Genomic DNA, 18,438 nt, shown 5'->3' with positions numbered 1-18,438 from the left:
ACTGAGACAAACTCAATCAGACTGAGACAGATTGAGACGCACTGAGACGGACTGAGAGAGACTGAGACTGCCTGACTCAGATTGAGACTAACTGAGACAGACTGAGACCTACTGAGACAGATTGAGACAGATTGACTGAGACTAACTGAGACAGACTGAGACCTACTGAGACAGATTGAGACAGATTGACTGAGACTAACTGAGACAGACTAAGACAGACTGACTCAGACTGAGACAGACTGAGATGGACTGAGATGGACTGAGTGAAACTGAGACTGACTACTCAGACTGAGACAGACTGAGATGGGCTGAGATGGACTGAGTGAAACTGAGACTGACTACTCAGACTGAGACAGACTGAGATGGGCTGAGATGGACTGAGTGAAACTGAGACTGACTACTCAGACTGAGACAGACAGAGATGGGCTGAGGCGGACTGAGACGGACTGAGGCAGACTGAGATGGACAGAGATGGGCTGAGGTGGACTGAGACGGACTGAGGCAGACTGAGATGGGCTGAGGCGGACTGAGGCGGACTGAGATGGGCTGAGGCGGACTGAGGCAGACTGAGATGGGCTGAGGCGGACTGAGGCGGACTGAGGCGGACTGAGATGGACTGAGATGGGCTGAGGCAGACTGAGACGGACTGAGGCAGACTGAGGCGGACTGAGGCAGACTGAGGCGGACTGAGGCACTCACTTGCGGACGCCCTGGCGGCTCTCCACCTTGCTGACCACCTTGATGTCCTTCCCCGGCTGGCCCAGCGCCTCGCGCACGGCCCGCACGTCCTGGGCGCTGCGGATGAAGCTGGCGAACACCATGTCCACCCCCTGGCTCACCCCGAAGCGCAGGTCCGCCTCGTCCCGAGCGCTGACCGCCGGCATGTTCACCAAGTCCGCCCCCGGCAGGTTCACCCCTTTCCTGCTGCAAAGGACCCCCCCGCTCTCCACCCGAGTCTGCACCCAGTCTGGCCCTGACAGACACACAGACAGAGTGGGAAAGGCACGATAAGAGTCACAGCTTTGAGAGTAAAGAACGAATTAACAATAACTAAACATTATAAATAATATTGAAGACGTTTTATAACTAGTCATTATTACTATCTCATAATCACACACATATATAATTTCACAATTTTAATTGTTTAATAATTATTTATTGCAGTATAACATTTAATGAATACAATCATTATTTTGTATTATATATACAATAAAAATAATAAAAGCAACATTAATAGTAATAAGAGAAGCGGTGAAGGGGCCATTTAAATCTTTTGAGTCAGCTTGGTAGTGGAAGCAATAACTGGTGTATTATGGATGTAAGCCATCATCTTGAGTTCTGTGGAGCATCAGTGCACATTGGTAGAAGGTAGCAGACCCTATGCCTATATGTGTATGAGTCCATTTTAAAGGTGACTGTGCAGGTTACCTATCTCCAGCACTTTGAGTCCAATGAGGCCATCATCGATGAAGACTGTTCCTCCCTTCTCCGCCACCAGGGGCAGACTGGGGTAATCGACCCACACCGTGGTCCCGTCCGTGCTGTCCCGCTCACTCTCGGCTGTCACGAGCCGAACCTCTGCCCCCCGCTTCAGTTCCACCTCCCCGTCCACCTGCTGTACAGACCACACACGCACGGACACAAACGCCACACACGCGCACACACACGCACGCACATGCACGTGCAACCATCACACACACACGTACGTGAAACCATCACACACGCATACACATGCAACCATCAATCATACCGACACACACAGCCACGCACACCCACACGCCACACGCGCACAAGACACGCGTGCAGTACACGTATACGTGTATGCCCAAACCACATAGACAGAAATTACATCATCACAGACAGTCTCCTATTGCCAAACATCCCTATATAGACAGCACGGCGCATCACTCTCTTCTGTCGATGCATTAACCAGCAAATTCAATTACACAGTCCATTTCATTTCCACGCGCAGCCCTAGGTGGCTCATGGGATCGGAGACCAGGGAGAAAAGCAGCTATCAACTGCAGGGCCATTATCCAGCTCAGAAACGCCGGCAGCCTGCAGGTGCAAGTCATGCTGTAATTCACGTCTTCGCTATGACTCAACTGTGAGCAAAACCCGATCACCCCGCTGCATGGGCAGAGCCTCATATGCAGTCGGTTCACATTGGTCATTGACCAATCCTGTGCCAATTTACCACCCCAGTAACTCCACTTGTTTTTTTTTTCTTTTCTTCACTCGAATAAACAGTGGTTCTATACCAGGGGTGGGAAATTCTAGTCCAGGAGGAGTGTATGCGGGTTTTCGTTTCCACCAATTACCCCGACCAAATGAGCCAATTAGCTGTAGACACCAACACTGGTTTTGCTCATTTAATCGACCAGAGTAAAACTTTTCATACAGGGACACAAGAACAGTCTTCAGCTGTCATTCATGCACTTATTAAGCAATGTACTGTAGCTAAAATGTCAGAGAACATAAACGTTAGGGCTAATTAAATAATTAAGGGCAGGAGTTGGCAGACCAATAGGTTTTATGTTCAAGTTCAGAAAACATCTAGTTCATGTCTAATATATGTAAGCCTGTATGCAAGCTTACCCCTCTTACGAGACCGGTGCGGATCTCCGGACCCTTGGTGTCCAGCGCAATAGCAACAGGACGGTAGTACAGAGGGTCGGTGGTCAGGGTGTCAACCGCCTCCCGGATGTTCTTGATGGTCCCTGCGTGGTACTGGCAGACAGAGAGACCTTTCAGAAAGGCTGACACACAGGGGTACGCACGGAGGCCTGGCCGAACCGCTGGCTGACTCATATAAGACAGACCTCGTGAGATCCATGGGAGAAGTTGAGTCTGGCAATGTCCATTCCAGCCTTCACCATTTCCTGCAGCTTGGGGACAGAACGAGAAGCTGGTCCTGCGAGAGAGAAAGGGAGATAGAGAGAAAAAAGTTGGCAAAATGATTGCCCAGCTGCTGTTTCGAAATGTCACCGTGCCCTTAGGTACTAAATCAGTAGGTCGGTCTGGTCCAACACCCTGGCAACAGGCCAATACAGGGGATAGCAAATCATTATTGGTGTCACTCACATTACAGCTCTATCAGTCACTCAAAAATCCTTCTTTTGTTGGGGTGGGGGGGAGGGGGGCGGGCGGTAAAGGGGCGGGCCCTTCTCACCGATAGTGCAGATGATGCTGGTGTTGCGAGCCGTGATTGGCTCCTGGTCGATGTCCAACAGGCAGAGGTGCTCCAGGAAGGTGTCGGCCATGGAGGCGTCCAGCTGCTGCTGCTGGATGAAGGAGTCCGGGAGAGACATGACGTCCGAGTAGCGCCGGATTCGAGCTGCGGGTGGGGGGGGGGGCGGGCGTTAGCGCACTGCTCCGATACATGGAGGCGGGGTGCGGAAGCAGGGGGCACAAACTGGACATTTTAATCAAAGGAAATTTCATTTTCAGAGCTTCTGTTTCCGTGTGTGGGGCGGGAGGGTTGGGGTGTGCGTTCGAAGGTTATTTTACACGTAGCAGTGGAATAGGGCTGATATTCACTCTGTCTGTATTAACCACAAGAGCAGGCAAGATGGCGAGGACGTTAAGGCAAATACAGACCCACATTTTCTGTATCACCTGAGTGATAGAGTGGGAGGGGGGATACATTGTCATAGCTGGCCTTGAGGCCCTCTATGACGCATAGCATCATTCAGGTTCTGTTCACGTCAGCAGAGTACAGGTGAATGAAACTTAGGAAGCTAAAGACGATATGAAAGGAGACAGAAAAAGCGAGAGACAGAGAGAGAGAAATAGCGGACAAGGGAAAGAGAGAGCAAGACAGAGAGAGCGAACAGATGAACGTTTTCCTCCATTTTGCCTGGAAAGCACACGCAGGTAGGAGCGGTCAACAAACACGTTCCGACGCAAACACAGATCCCAGAGTGAGCCACCGCTGCCGCCGCGCGCAGCCTAGCGTGTCGAAGGCTCGGCGCTGCGGCAGAAGTAGGTCAGAGCACTCCTGTGGATCTGACTCCCTCAGGAGTCAGCCAGTCAGACAGACAGACAGACAAGGACACGACAAGGAAGCACCGCCTGGCAGACCTGAGAATCCATTTTGTCAAATGACGCTGAAGAACAGGAACCTTTAGCTGCCGAGGCAGTCCAGCCTGGTTTGTCCGGCCAGACAGAGTCCTGCGCAAGTCAGGCTAGGTAGCCAGAGGAAGGCACTGTGGCAGTGAGGCTAACACAACCGTTTAAACACAATGACTAAGTGGATGAAGCTGGAAGGCGTTCCGGAGCGGCGGACCGATAACACCGCTGCGGCGCTCAGTGTGCCGCTACGCTAATGTTCTCAGAGTCGAGTGCACGCTGTTTTATGACAGTAAGGGTGTGAGCCTCCATTTGCCAACATTTACTCCTCCACTTACAACTCCGGAATTTCTCTGGCAATGTCCAAAAACCATGGCAACACAGCCAGTGCTCTGCCTTTAAGCGACCAAAAAAAAAAAAAACTGGAAAATCATTCGCTCTACAGTCATCCGCAGGTAAACCAGCAGATGTGTGAACAGCAAGCCATAGTTAACTAGTGAAAACTACAAAATAAAGCTTCACAAAACCAGTGTCACAGGAGTTTTTGTATATATCCAAATTTACATTACATTATATAGATTATAATATAGATTACTAGAATGATCAGTTCTGAGATTCGTCTGATTTCTGTAGGTAAAATCTTTTTTGTTGTCGTAGTTTTTTTTCTCCAGAAATAATTATGATCATTGCCCACAGGAGCACCAAGGTCAGTGACCTCCTGGATTTCTGCTTTCATATTTCTGGATTTCCCTCCTGATTTCATAGTTAGACGACATGGCTTTTTCCTCATGATAACTGATCCTCACACTTACCAAAGTCATCTGAAACTACAGCTCTTTGCCACAGACTACGATGTGGGCTGACCAAACCAGGTAGAGATAGCCACCGCAGGCCACTCTGATCCTCTACCTGATCAGTAACTACAGCAGTAGCTACACCGGTAACTAAAGCAGAGCCTTCAGCTCTGACATCATTCAGACACAGAAGGGTAAAACGCCATGAAAGCACTTACCTCCCATCCTGATCAACAGTGCACTGCACGCTGCACACTTCCCTCTGCTGACAGTTGTGGCTATCTCCTTTATGGGATTTGTCTTTATCCAAGACGTGTAGCTATCTCTCTCTGCCGCTGTGCACACGCACCTCTCTTCTAGGCTGCCTATTTCAAGCTCTGCAATTCATTCATTGCTCCCTTCTCCTTCACATTTCCATCCTTCTTCCTCCCTTTCTCTCCACCCCCTCACCCCACACCAGTCACTATGCATCTACGTGGACAAGCAGTGCTGTCAATGAGGGGCTAGAGAAAACCCCACCTAAAAGTATAGCCTACAAACTCCCAACATGGTGGATGGTGACACCTCTTTACATTCTGTCAACAATTTTGGCATTTCAGTAAACTGGACTCCAGGGGAACAGTAAGCATAAATGGCACTAAAGCTAACACTCTCAAGCAGAGCTTGATTTTGGGGGTTTGGTAGCCTGCACCCCCTTCCTTCCTTTGTTCCACTGATTCGTCTGAACTCAATCTCTCCCAAGTGTGGTAAATCAGTAGCCAGTACACAAACAGACCTTTGAGCTGAAGCAGGGGAGACAGTGTACTGCAAAACCCACTCTTCATGGCCCGCAATATGCACCGCCACACACTCACAAACGCACCGATTTTTTTTACCAAACGCGATCGAGACAGGCCCTGTCAAAAAACCATGTGTAGTGTCATGCTCATGCAAGGCACTCAAAAATTTTGAAGTGGAGACCACAATGACAGAAATAATTACGCAATTTTGCAAAAGACGGCATCCTGCTCCCTGACAGTTTCCACAGTTTAGTCTATACACTCCTAAAGCCAAGCTCAAGCCCAAAATCCCAATTGTACAGCAGGAATTACGTGAGAATTAATGTAGAATTAATTGTTGCAATTAATGAAGATATCACGTAGGCTAAGTATGGAAATAAAACGATATATACCTGCGTAAAATATAAATAGGGCTATTACCAAGTTTAATACTGTCGAATTGAATGCAAAATTAAAGCGCGATTGTAGTAAATTGCATTGCATATTGTATGTATATTTCAACAGCAAAACGTTTTTGCATTCACTTTAAAGACCTTGGAAAAATAATGTTAACAGTTAACTTCAACACCATAAAAACTGTTTTGAGCTTTAAATGAAAAACATACAAATGACAGTAAAACACAGTGTAGCCAAATTGACGCACAATATAGTCAAAAGTGAGGCACACAGGTAGGCGTAATCGTATATGAAATATAACAGAGAAATCTGACCAATATTCACAAGTTTGAAAAGTAAACAAAAGCTATGAACACAAACCTTCGACTCGGCAGCGAAGAACAGTTTGGCTGAACCTGGAACTACGGGATCAAAGTAGAGTGGAACTAGCGCGATAAAATAATAGTTCCCACTATATTGGTTGTCGTCGCCATCTCGTGGGCATGTAAGACGTTTCCGCGGCTGCAAAACTTAAACAAGTAAATAACAAAACGAATATGTAGGTAAATTGAAAGAATTTTTAATAGTCAGTCACGTGTTTATTTGTGTATTCTGATAACAAAAAAACAAAAAACAAAAACAAAAAAACCAAAGTGAAAAATATTGTAAGGCAGTTGGATGATCAGAGCATAGTAGTGTCAGTAGTGCAACACGCATCAGTGATGGATCGTTTGTGAGCTCAAGCAAGGAGCTGAATCGGTCAGAGGAGAGTGAAAGTGATTCTGGGTGGTGTCTCTGGTTGTAGGATGAGAGTATATTTGGTCTTTATGTTGTCAGTGGAGGAGACACTGAGTTGGAAGTTCAACAGGATCTGTGGAAAGAGAAGAAAGAATAATTCCCTTTAGTTGTGCTCTAACACCTGTCTAATTCCTCCGAGAGAGAGAGAGAGAGAGAGAGAGAGAGAGAGATATTAATTCAAGAAATTAATTAGGGAAACAGATTCAAATACAGTATGCATGTACATTTAGTCAAATTTTGCATTAAGGCTTGCCAAAGACACAGCTGCTACAACCAGAATACATCCAGTAGCCAGAGTAGAGAAGCTGTGTGATTTCTACTCAGTTTTATTCCTTTGGTCCCTTCCACACCAAGAACGATGCCTTGAAAACTAGCCTGCTTTGTCCACGCACAAAACATTTTTATCCGGTTAGATTTTCCGGTTCTTTCTTTCAGAGATGTGCACAGTCCAGGTGACCTGTCCCCTCTCCTGTCTCTGACACACTCACGTGAAACAGCAGCAGCTGCATCTCATTATCGGCGATCCTCCTCCCCACGCACTGCCTCGCCCCGAAGCCAAAGGCCAGCGAGAGGAACCCGCGCTGCTCGGACTTCTCCCACCGCGTCGGCTTAAATATCCCGGCCTCCCGAAAGACATCCTCGCTTCGCCCCATGGGGTACAGGCATGCCTGTACTAGTGTCTGAGGGCGGGAGAGAGGGGGGGAAGAGAGGGAGAGAGAAATTCCCACTTCAAGCAACGGCAGTCCTCGTGGGCAGAGGGGTGGAGTTGTGTCAGTAAACATGCACATGCGTGGGCAGAGGGGCGGTATTTGTCTGTGCGTTGTGTACGTGTGTGGAGCTGTGCAGCTGCGTTCTCACCCCGGCAGGGATATGGTAGTTCTGAATGATAATGTCTCTGACTGGGTATCGCTGGACGGTGATTCCCACAGGGTACATCCTAGATCAGATACATGAGCAACAACGACATGTCATTCATTCCATTCAGTGTCTTAAATAAAATACAAAACGGTGTAATAATAAGATATATGCATTGTGAATATTAGTACTTTCCACAAATGTTTGAAATGCCTTCTTTCATGATTGCACTGAAATAGAAATGCAAACGCTGTAATAGGGTGAGTGCTGCACCTGAGAATCTCTTTCACTGTGTTCTTCAACAACGGGGCCCCCTGGAGGGCCTTCTGGGGGTCACCCTCTGCTGAAGCCCAGGAGGACTGCACTTGCCTGCGCACCATCTCCTGAATGCCGGGATTCCTGGCCAGTTCAAACAGGGCAAACTGCAAGGGAACTGCTGTCTGGGAGGGGGATTTAAAAAAATCAGAACTAAAGGTATTCTGATTTCAACATATAAGATTTATTCGAAGTGTGGAAAGTCAGCAGACCACTGGCCTCCTGCAGGTATGACGTCATCACTTTTGGGCCAGAGAGAAAGAGTGGCCATGTGGTTGTGCGTCTGTACTCACCGTGTCCACCGCCCCTGCCATCAGTTCAGTGATGTTGGCTTTTATGAGCTCTAAAGACAACTGCCCCTTCTCTATCAGCTGCTCCAGGACCCCACTGAAAGCCTCCTGATTGTCAGGGGAGTGCCCGCTTGACCCTGCTTGTCGATGCTTAGATTGCAGTTTCTGGTACACCTTTTGGATACGGGCATCAGCTAGGAGGAAGAGGAGGAAGGAGAGAGAGAGAGAAAGAGACAGAGAGGAACATTAATTCAGAGGAGAACAGAGTCAAATTCAGTATGGGTTTACATTTAATCAGATTTAGCATTAAGTCTGGCCAAAGACACAGCTGTTATAACCAGAGTCCATCCAGAGTAGCCTAATGCATTATGTCCAAAGGGGGCAGCATTTCTCTGTCCTTCCTAAAGATGACATTCAGCCGTTCCCTTGTCAGAGAGTAATATTATGCCTGCCTTTTCTGTCCACTAGAGGGCCCTCAATATACAGTATGCATGCAGCATGTACTTCACCATGACTGAAGATGACGTCCCAGGCAGTGGCGTGCTGTGTCCACAGGGGGGCGTGCAGGGTGATGAGGAGCTTGGAAGGCAGATAGAGCAGGGGTGTGGTGGTGGCGAGCATTCGCTCCAGAGCCGAGATGAAGTGCTGGGACTCGAGGGAAGGAGATGGGGAAAACAGACCAATCCTTTCGCCATACAGGACATGGCAGCTAGCTAGAGAGAGAGTGAGCAACAGCACAAGAGAGATAAAGGAGGGGAGGATGGGGTGAGAGAATAGGTGAATTAGAAGATGGAGTAGACAGATGAGATTAATGTGTTGTTTTTACTACTAAACATAGCTCAGTTTGATTTGGCATGCCAATAATTCTCCATTTTAACTGAACTGATCAAGATTTGCTGTGCGCGTATGCAAGAAATCAGAACTGAACTAATCAACTCGTATGTTCTAGCAGTATTTTGCCGAAATCTTCGAGCTGAAACATTCGAGCTGTGCCTGGCTCCAGCGTTCATGTTGCATTTTATATCTAGGACTCATATGTACAGTTCATGATGGTGAACTCCAGAAAGAAGCATAATTGCACACACTAGATTACACACAAAGCACATTTAAATATAGTTTACTGACTGATAGGCTATGATTGAGAAATGAATGGTCTGGGACCTCATACTGCCTTTTCAAACAGACAGTTAGTGGACCCCCCGCCTGTGATTATTTGGCCCAAATGGTTAATTATACAATTAAGCTCTGTGATAACATTGTATGCCCGCTGAATGCCATAATAACGGTCCAAATTAACCATCAGCCAATTAAACATTTTTCCAAAGTATTCAGGGCAACTTCTGGTCATTTTCAGCCAAATACCAATTTCATCTAGAATAACTGACTTTACCTCCACATAAAAAACAACTATTCAATCAAGCAGCTTGGAAGAGCATGTGTGTTTTATCAATAGTTTATATCCCTCAGATAATATTTTACTCTGGCTTAACACTGGATTCCATTTTCTTTTCAGTGGTAAGCACAATGTTGTCGAAGGGCATGTCGAAGTGTCCCTGACCAAGACACCTAACCCCTAATTGCTCCCAATGAGATGACTGGTACCTTGCATGGCAGCCTTTCACCGTTGGTGTGTGAGTGTGTGAATGGGTGAATGAGAGGCATTGATTGTAAAGCGCTTTGGATAAAAGCGCTATATAAATGCAGTCCATTTACCATTCACCATCTGTCAAGTTTATCAGTGTGCAGGGCATTTATACATCGTACCGCTCAACGGACAACTGACCTTCCAGGGCAAAGCGGAAGAGGTCGGGGCTGGGGTCAAGGGTCAGGCTGCGACGGCCCTCCGCCTCCACTCGCCTCCGCAGGATCTGGCAGAAGTCCCGAGCGACCTCGTCCAGCGGCGGGAGGAAGAGGCTCACGGCGGAGCTCAGCATCACTTCCTTGTTCATCAGGATCCTGTCGGCCCTCCACTCCGCCCCGTTCCTGCGGAAACGGACGCGAGCCGTCAGACGCCCCGCCTCCCCCTGCCACTAGGCTGTCAGCACGGAAGCTTCCGGAAGACACCCAGGGAAAGCGACTGGTTGCAGCCACATAAAGCTCATACACGTACTGTGCACTTGCTGCTCAGGAATGATAAAAATGATGAATAAGTGTTTTAATATTTTTTAAAATCACTTTTGATACACCTCCTTAAAAATTACTATTAAGTGTTGATAAGTGCAGACATGGATAATTCTCTGGTATTGATTTTATTGCCCTTTATAGATATTTTGGTTCATTTACTCTGACACAAACACAAACCCCACCTTTTCTATTTCATGGTTCAATTCAGACAGAGCACGCATGCATGCATTCACACACACGCACACATACACACACACACACCCACACACACACACACACACACACACGCACACACGCACACACACACTGACTTGAGGAAGATGCCCTTGGAGTGCTTGCGAGTCTCCCGGTGAGCGGCCCAGGGCTGCACGGTCATTCGCTGGGGATTGAGCCCCTCAGCCTGGAACAGCTCCATGATGTCGCTGGCAGCTCCTGAGGAGGAGCGGGGAGAGAGTAAAAGGGACTGAGATCCAGCAGATGGGAGAGAGAGAGAGAGAGGAGAGAGAGAGAGGAGAGAGAGAGAGAGAGAGAGAGAGAGAGAGAGGGGGGAGAGAGAGAGAGAAGAGAGAGAGATAGAGGGAGAGAGAGAGAGAGAGGAGAGAGGAGAGGGGGGAGAGAGAGAGAGAGAGAGAGAGAGAGAGAGAGAGAGAGAGAGAAGAAGAGAGAGAGAGAAGAAAGAGAGGGGAGAGAGAGAGAAGGGGGGGGAGGGAGAGAGAGAGGAGAGAGAGAGGAGGGGAGAGAGAGAGAGAGAGAGAGAGAGAGAGAGAGAGAGAGAGAGAACGATAGAAACAGAGAGAGAGATTATGGGTCTCAGATCTGACACTGTCCCAGTGAAGCTGTCCGTCATATTGTTATAGTCATAGAGTTATATTGGCAGTATGGCTCTGTACCAAGATGTCAGGAATGTCTAAAAGACTTCTGGTGTAATGTTTGAAGCACTGGACTCGACACCTGATGGTCATGGATTTGAATACCGGTGGCACTGTTGTGTCCAGCCCAGTCCCTACACTCTCAGAAATAAAGGTACAGTGGAGGTATATTTTTGTTCTTTGTACCCTGAAAGGTACAATAATTTCCTTGAGGTACAAATAGTACCTTTGACAAGAAAAAACAAGTGGCTGTTTTAACTCATGGTACAAGTGAATTCTTAAACTAATGGCTCTGGGTACAATTTTATGTACCTAAAGGGTACTGCCCCAGGGCAAGCTTTTGTACCTTTTCAGGCACTTATGGCACCTTTTTCTGTTAGGGTATGAGTAGACCCCAAATGTCTCCTGCAGTGCATATTCAGTTCAGCTCAAAATCAATTCTGCACAAACACACACACACACGCATACACACACACAGAGGCACACACACACACATGCACATACACATACACACATATGCACAAACACACCGGCAAACACGCACACACATACACATACACACACACACACACACACGCACAAGAAAAGGAAACCAACATCTGACCCCAAAACCATAACAATGGCCCAACGCAGGACCCTCTCCACGGTACCTGTAAATGGGGCCTAGGGCGTTGAAGCTCTTCTCCATGTATTTGTGCAGCGAGCTGAACCGATCCTCCTTCAAGAACCGGAACAGGTTGATGTAGCCGTTGCTCCCGGTGTGAGGGATCTCCTCGAAACCGCGCGCCTGGGGCCCTCCGGCCGGCCCCTCGCTCCTCTGCCTAGCCACAGAGACGGACAGCCCGCGCGTGGGACAGACAAACTGCCGCACTGATGCACTCAACATGGTGGGCGGTGGACGTGAGAGACTGAGCTCTTTTCTCCTTCTATTCCTCTGTCTGTGACACTTTCCTTCCCATCATCCTTCTCCGATATTTTTTGTCCTCTCCCTTATGATCATTCCGTCCCTCCTCCCCCTCTCCCTCTCCCTTTCCCTTGTTCCCCCGGCTCAGATGATAGAAAGAAAAATTTATTTCCCTCAGGGCTATAGTTCAAGAGAAACATACACACGCATACACACACACACACACACACACACAGATACACGCACACACAAGCCCTCACACTCACTCAAATTTACATCAACACAAAAAGGTAACTTTTTTTTTTTTTTTTACTATTTTACAAACAAAAAGTGGTGAAACATTGACCAAACAAATTATCCTTTATTACAAAATTTCAGTACATTGTCACAAATGAAATTTTCTTCACAGCTCAACCCTTAGTTTCTTTCTGTCTGAGATCCTTCCTGAGGCAAAGTTTCACATTTCTAATATAGTATTTCTGTTCGGTACTCAGAAATTGAAATGTCTAAAGCATACCGCAATGAAAGCATGTCGCAATGAAATACATTACTGTGATTCACAGTTAATTGAAACAATCATTAACATGACGAGAGCATTTGGCTTGTACGCATATGAAAAGCATATATGCATAGATAAAGAGAAGAGGTAATGCCATATTTGCTTGCTAAAATCTGTTCATTACAGTGGAAATAGATACTGCACATGTTCTCAGTGGGTACCCTGGCATTCCTTCCTCACATCTGCTTGCAGCTACTTAGCTCACAGCCTGGAAGCAGCGGTCAGAAAGACACGCCGCCTGCGTCTCTCCACTCTGTCCCGCCCAACATGACGCATTTCAGGGCACAGGTCTGCGTCCACGATGCCCCACCTTTCAGGGGCACGGGACCATTTCTACGAGTCAAGCTGCAAGGTCACGCCACGAAGAACGTGAGAGCGCAGCGGCAAAGTATCAAGTGCGTGCCGAACAGCTCGAGCGCACCGACACAATTTACAGTAATTTGTACCGCACGACAGCAGCCCTGCGACATTGAACTGTGTCGGTTGTGCTATCTGATTGGCCGAGTATCTGCCTCATAGCGTGGACATGGCTCTGGACCCAGGGTTTTCAACAGGGGGGACCAAAGAACCCGAGGGGGGGCCCTGGGGGGTACCCGCCCAGACGCGATATGCAAAGACTACAGATTTGGGGGAATGTTTTTAAAAATGTAAAACCTTTTTTAAATATGACCCTTTTTTAACTTATGACAGGAGCACCCCTGGGTGTCTTTGAGCCTGAGTGTGGGTCCCAGGATCAGAAAAAGGTTGAAAAACCTCTGATCTGAACCAGGGACCACACAGAGCTATAAAACAGAAGTTAGAAAATACAAACAGTAAAAATACAAATAAAAACAAAAAGACAGGTGAGATAGGTGCCATTTGAAAGCTTTTTTGCATGTGGATTGTGTGTCTGAGGTATGTGTTCGCTTATGATGCAGGGCCTGTGTTGTGATGGACAGTGATTGCCCTCCTTGGTAACTCCCTCCCTCAGTCAGAGTACGCTCATCCTTGCCACTCTGAACGTTTTGTGCGGCACTGACACATACAATCACATTCTACGGCAGGGGTCCTGAATCTTATCCAGAAAGGGCTGGTGTGGGTGCAGGCTTTTGTTCCAACCAAGCAGTAACACACCTGATGGAATCTTTGCTAAGCACATTGATTAGTAGAATCAGGTGTGTAACTGCCCAGCTGGAACAAAAGCCTGCACCCACACCCGCCCTTTCTGGATAAGATTGAGGACCCCTGTTCTACGGCAAGAATACCGAGTCACTACGCTCTCAATGTAATTTTGTATCCAAAGTGCATTTGCGGAGGGTGTGACTGCCTATTCCTGGAGCTGTGGAACGGTCAGTGTGTGGGTAGTGTGTGCCTGTTTCTCTGGGTTAGGTTCAGTGCAGGGTAGTGTGTGCCTGTTTCTCTGGGTTAGGTTCAGTGCAGGGTAGTGTGTGCCTGTTTCTCTGGGTTAGGCTCAGCGCAGGGTAGTGTGTGCCTGTTTCTCTGGGTTAGGTTCAGCGCAGGGTAGTGTGTGCCTGTTTCTCTGGATTCGGTTCAGCGCAGGGTGGTGTGTGCCTGTTTCTCTGGGTTAGGCTCAGCGCAGGGTAGTGTGTGCCTGTTTCTCTGGATTCGGTTCAGCACAGGGTAGTGTGTGCCTGTTTCTCTGGATTCGGTTCAGCACAGGGTAGTGTGTGCCTGTTTCTCTGGGTTAGGTTCAGCGCAGGGTAGTGTGTGCCTGTTTCTCTGGGTTAGGTTCAGCGCAGGGTAGTGTGTGCCTGTTTCTCTGGGTTAGGCTCAGCGCAGGGTAGTGTGTGCCTGTTTCTCTGGATTCGGTTCAGCGCAGGGTAGTGTGTGCCTGTTTCTCTGGGTTAGGTTCAGCGCAGGGTAGTGTGTGCCTGTTTCTCTGGATTCGGTTCAGCGCAGGGTAGTGTGTGCCTGTTTCTCTGGATTAGGTTCAGCGCAGGGTAGTGTGTGCCTGTTTCTCTGGGTTAGGTTCAGCGCAGGGTAGTGTGTGCCTGTTTCTCTGGTTAGGCTTCAGGCAAGGTAGGTTGCCCTGTTTTTGGTTAGTTCATGCGAGGGGTGTGTGCCTTTCCTGGAGTTGGAAGCGTCAGTGTGGTAGTGTGTGCCTGTTTCTCTGGTTGGTTCAGCGCAGGGTAGTGTGTGCCTGTTTCTCTGGGTTAGGTTCAGCGCAGGGTAGTGTGTGCCTGTTTCTCTGGGTTAGGCTCAGCGCAGGGTAGTGTGTGCCTGTTTCTCTGGGTTAGGTTCAGCGCAGGGTAGTGTGTGCCTGTTTCTCTGGGTTAGGTTCAGCGCAGGGTAGTGTGTGCCTGTTTCTCTGGGTTAGGTTCAGCGCAGGGTAGTGTGTGCCTGTTTCTCTGGGTTAGGTTCAGCGCAGGGTAGTGTGTGCCTGTTTCTCTGGGTTAGGTTCAGCGCAGGGTAGTGTGTGCCTGTTTCTCTGGATTCGGTTCAGCGCAGGGTAGTGTGTGCCTGTTTCTCTGTGTTAGGTTCAGCGCAGGGTAGTGTGTGCCTGTTTTTCTGGATTCGGTTCAGCGCAGGGTAGTGTGTGCCTGTTTCTCTGGGTTAGGCTCAGCGCAGGGTAGTGTGTGCCTGTTTCTCTGGGTTAGGTTCAGCGCAGGGTAGTGTGTGCCTGTTTCTCTGGGTTAGGCTCAGCGCAGGGTAGTGTGTGCCTGTTTCTCTGGATTTGGTTCAGCGCAGGAGTGCCGCAGGGTGTGACTCAGCAGGAGCCGGGCGAACGCGGTCATGTGCATCACATGACCCGGCACTGCTCCCCGTTCGCTGGCGTCTGCTTCTGTGCACCGCCCGTCAGCATCCCCAGATTTAGGTTAATGCCCTGGAAGGCACCAAATATGCTGTACGCTTCGTCCTTGGAGGAGGATTCGGGCCGCACCATCGCAGACAGTTCGCGGGGGAGCGCCACCTTCCCTCCCACTGCTTTCAGCTGGCTGGTGTCCTTGGAGTTCTGAGGGGGGGGGGGGGGGTGCAGAGTGAAGTGAATGACAGCATATAAATGAAATTAATCAGGGTGTAGAAAATACAAAAACATGAGAAGTAATTGCATTGGGCAGGCCCTTGAACATATTTCTGTTTCCGCTCTGGTTTCAGGTTCAGATTAAAGTGGGATGAAAGGCCTCAAAAAGAACATTTAACTAAATGATGCAACAGAGTCTGCACCAGGGGTAGGCAGTCCCATTCCTGGATGACTAGTGTGTGTGTAGGTGCTGGTTTCCACCAGCTATTGCAGCCCAGTGACAGTAGCTAATTAGGTGTGTATTTAGATTAGACTACATCAATACCTTTCATGTAGGAAAGCTGTTTTCAGCTGTTATTACTGAGCTGATTAATACATTTTGGCAAAGTGTTAGTTTATACAGAAGATTGGAATGTCTACGAAATTAGATAATTTAGGGCAACAGACAAGAAAATTCAAAGTGAAAGTTATTATGAAATCTAAAAACAGGTCAGGTCCTCCCTTGTACACATGACGTACTGACCAGTTTCCTGACAAGGCATCCTGTGACAAGGATGCAAAAGACACACAATCCCACACACACACGCACACACACACACACACACGCAGCCTGACCTTTGCGAGCTGGTACTTTCTCCTGAAATGAGCCCTCATGGCTGCCCTCTCCGCGTTCTTCTGGGCATTCCTCGCCTCCCTCAGTTTCCTGTCACACGCGTGGTGAAAATCACACGTTACAGACACTGCATTATGACATGCAGTCATTCAAAGCAACGGACACAATAAAAGGCAATGGAACAACGGAATCGAATTAATGCAGCGAACAGAGTGAGACCAACTCAGCCATGCGCACACTTCTACCGACACACGAGGTTACCATGACAACACACCACCATCGCAGCCGTGGACAGAAATAGCACACGGGCTCACGCAGGTCAACTAAGGGGCGCTACGAAGCACAGTCGCGCTTGCCTCTCCCTCTCCAGGTCGGCCTGGTACGAGCGAATCAGGGCCGGGTCCGGCGCGGCCTGGGCCGTCCTGGAGGGGGCGCTCTTTCCCTTCCCCCCCTTGAGGTTCCTGGCGTTCCTGCTGACCCAGTTGTCGTTGTCCTTGGCGCCCGCCATGCAGCAGGTGAGCTGCTTGACGGGAGCAGCCAGAGACTTCTTCACCAGCGAGTCCATGGCTGTGGCAGGAGGCCGAGTTGGCAGCTGGCAGTCGGGCGCGGTGAGCGTGTGCGAGGTCTGCCTCACAATCCGGGTGAGAGGGTTCAAGGTGTGTTGAGGACAGTGAGCTGCTTCTGTGCCTCGCTTGCTTAACCACAATAGGAAGCCGGGGAGCTTAGAGTGTTGGATTATCTCTTTGTGTGCATTTGTGTCTCGCACCCAGAACACCCAGGCACATAGCAAGTCACAAGGTGTGAAGTGTGTCTAGACAGAGACTCAGTGGGCAAGATCTGCAAGAACAGACACAAAGGTACAGTCTGTATGTAAACATACACAGATAGACAAAGAGACAAGCTCAATGATCAAATAGTCTGAACACTGAACGACGTCCTCAAAGACATGCGTGTCAGAGACAGAGAGAAAGAGTGGAGCATACCCTTAAAACACACACAGTGCTAAGACTGCTGACCAAGCAAACGACAGCTCACCTGTACAAGCACAGCACTCTGATGGAAGCAAGTCCTTGAAGTTTCACGCAAAACCATAATCAGTGATACCTCTGTTTATAAACCATTGCCGTCAAACGGCTGTAGAGGTGCTGAGCGGGAAGGTTCCTCTTTCCTCTTCCATCGAAGGAGATACTCCTGCCTCGGGAGTCTCCCACACGAGTGTTTTCCGTCTCTCCCGGGAGTAAATGCTGGCTTCTCTAAGTGGTTTTAGGCAGGCTTCACCCCCATCCTCCCTCCCCAGATTACTGAGCTAAAGACTTTACCGGCAGGGATCCTTTTAGCGACAACAAGCGATGCACAGAATCTCACGTGCGTCAACCGGGGGGGGGCTTAGAGACATGCTGACCATCACTCTCGTCATGAGCTCTAGGGAGCCAACTTATTATGTGTTGTATCCTTTGCATTGTGTAAAAAGTTGAAAAAACTGACAACACTTTAAACCTCATAGCAGACAATGACTTGAAGCATAGGCTGAGATGAATTGATTTGGTTTGTTGCGGACACTGGACAGTGAGACCTTTTCCAGAAAAAACAGATGGGCACAGAGAGTGAGAGATTGGAGAGACAAAAAGACGAGACAAAGAAAGATGAACACAGTACAGAGGGAATACATTTCACCTCACCATTTGTCAATGGGGACTTGACAGGGTGAAGGTTGTTGTCCTTGAAACTTGAAGAGACTGCCATTCCAACTGGTAGGAACTGAACTTAATTCACTGGCTCTTTAACCACACAGTCACTGGTCAGTGAGTTATGATCTATTGGTTTTCTATCTGGGCACTGAGTAGAGTTGAGACCCACATATGAAAAACAATATTGTAGACGGATTGTGGGTTTGGAAGAGAGAGCAGGAGGTATGGGGTAAATGGTAAATGGACTGCATTTATAAAGCGCTTTACAGTTGATGCCTCTCATTCACCAGGGCAGTTAGGGGTTAGGTGTCTTGCTCAGGGGCACTTCGACACGCCCAGGGCGGGGATAGAACCAGCAACCCTCCGACTGCCAGACAACTGCTCTTACCTCCTGAGCTATGTCGCCCCATGAGCATAAGCATTCTGTTTAAAAAAAAAACTC

The 18,438-nt window shown here is 48.5% G+C and overlaps 3 protein-coding genes across 5 annotated transcripts in view; all 3 read right to left on the bottom strand.

The window, feature by feature from the left end:
• The window catches only part of pklr (pyruvate kinase L/R), a 13,038-nt gene extending 6,527 nt beyond the window's left edge, over window positions 1–6,511 (bottom strand). The window contains exons 1-6 of one of the 3 annotated variants that reach the window (XM_064296804.1): window positions 6,401–6,511; window positions 3,173–3,337; window positions 2,823–2,914; window positions 2,599–2,730; window positions 1,429–1,615; window positions 700–973 (exon numbers count right to left, since the gene is read on the bottom strand). In XM_064296804.1, coding sequence (XP_064152874.1) covers window positions 700–973; window positions 1,429–1,615; window positions 2,599–2,730; window positions 2,823–2,914; window positions 3,173–3,311 — 824 coding nt within the window. In that variant the 5' untranslated portion in view covers window positions 3,312–3,337; window positions 6,401–6,511. The other 2 variants (XM_064296786.1, XM_064296796.1) reach the window with 2 other exon arrangements.
• Window positions 6,512–6,583: 72 nt separating this feature from the next.
• Window positions 6,584–12,276, bottom strand: LOC135233515 (cytochrome P450 11B, mitochondrial). Its single transcript, XM_064297143.1, has 9 exons — window positions 11,883–12,276; window positions 10,713–10,830; window positions 10,061–10,260; window positions 8,787–8,990; window positions 8,281–8,471; window positions 7,946–8,112; window positions 7,676–7,754; window positions 7,306–7,497; window positions 6,584–6,890 (listed from the first exon to the last, which is right to left on the bottom strand). Exons 1-9 carry the CDS (start codon window positions 12,154–12,156, stop codon window positions 6,780–6,782), a joined length of 1,536 nt encoding a protein of 511 aa, XP_064153213.1. The 5' UTR covers window positions 12,157–12,276; the 3' UTR covers window positions 6,584–6,779.
• Window positions 12,277–14,855: 2,579 nt separating this feature from the next.
• On the bottom strand, window positions 14,856–17,586 carry si:ch211-81a5.8 (uncharacterized protein LOC560648 homolog). The gene is made up of 4 exons (XM_064297133.1): window positions 17,344–17,586; window positions 16,665–17,145; window positions 16,311–16,398; window positions 14,856–15,686 (listed from the first exon to the last, which is right to left on the bottom strand). Exons 2-4 carry the CDS (start codon window positions 16,871–16,873, stop codon window positions 15,474–15,476), a joined length of 510 nt encoding a protein of 169 aa, XP_064153203.1. The 5' UTR covers window positions 16,874–17,145; window positions 17,344–17,586; the 3' UTR covers window positions 14,856–15,473.
• Window positions 17,587–18,438: the final 852 nt, after the last annotated feature.

The sequence above is a fragment of the Anguilla rostrata genome, chromosome 1 (genome assembly GCF_018555375.3).
Source record: "Anguilla rostrata isolate EN2019 chromosome 1, ASM1855537v3, whole genome shotgun sequence".
Taxonomy (NCBI): domain Eukaryota; kingdom Metazoa; phylum Chordata; class Actinopteri; order Anguilliformes; family Anguillidae; genus Anguilla; species Anguilla rostrata.
This window is presented reverse-complemented; position numbering and strand designations above follow the sequence as displayed.

Excerpts from the sequence above, each read along its gene's own strand:
- LOC135233515 (XM_064297143.1), bottom strand. The coding sequence starts at position 12,156 with ATGTTGAGTGCATCAGTGCGGCAGTTTGTCTGTCCCACGCGCGGGCTG. Across the intron at positions 8,113-8,280 it reads TGGCAGGGGCGGTGGACACG|ACAGCAGTTCCCTTGCAGTT; the intron begins GTGAGTACAGAC and ends TCCCCCTCCCAG. Across the intron at positions 6,891-7,305 it reads TGCAGCTGCTGCTGTTTCAC|ATCCTGTTGAACTTCCAACT; the intron begins GTGAGTGTGTCA and ends CTCTTTCCACAG.
- si:ch211-81a5.8 (XM_064297133.1), bottom strand. The coding sequence starts at position 16,873 with ATGGACTCGCTGGTGAAGAAGTCTCTGGCTGCTCCCGTCAAGCAGCTC. Across the intron at positions 16,399-16,664 it reads GCCGACCTGGAGAGGGAGAG|GAAACTGAGGGAGGCGAGGA; the intron begins GCAAGCGCGACT and ends CGCGTGTGACAG. Across the intron at positions 15,687-16,310 it reads GAAAGTACCAGCTCGCAAAG|AACTCCAAGGACACCAGCCA; the intron begins GTCAGGCTGCGT and ends CCCCCCCCTCAG.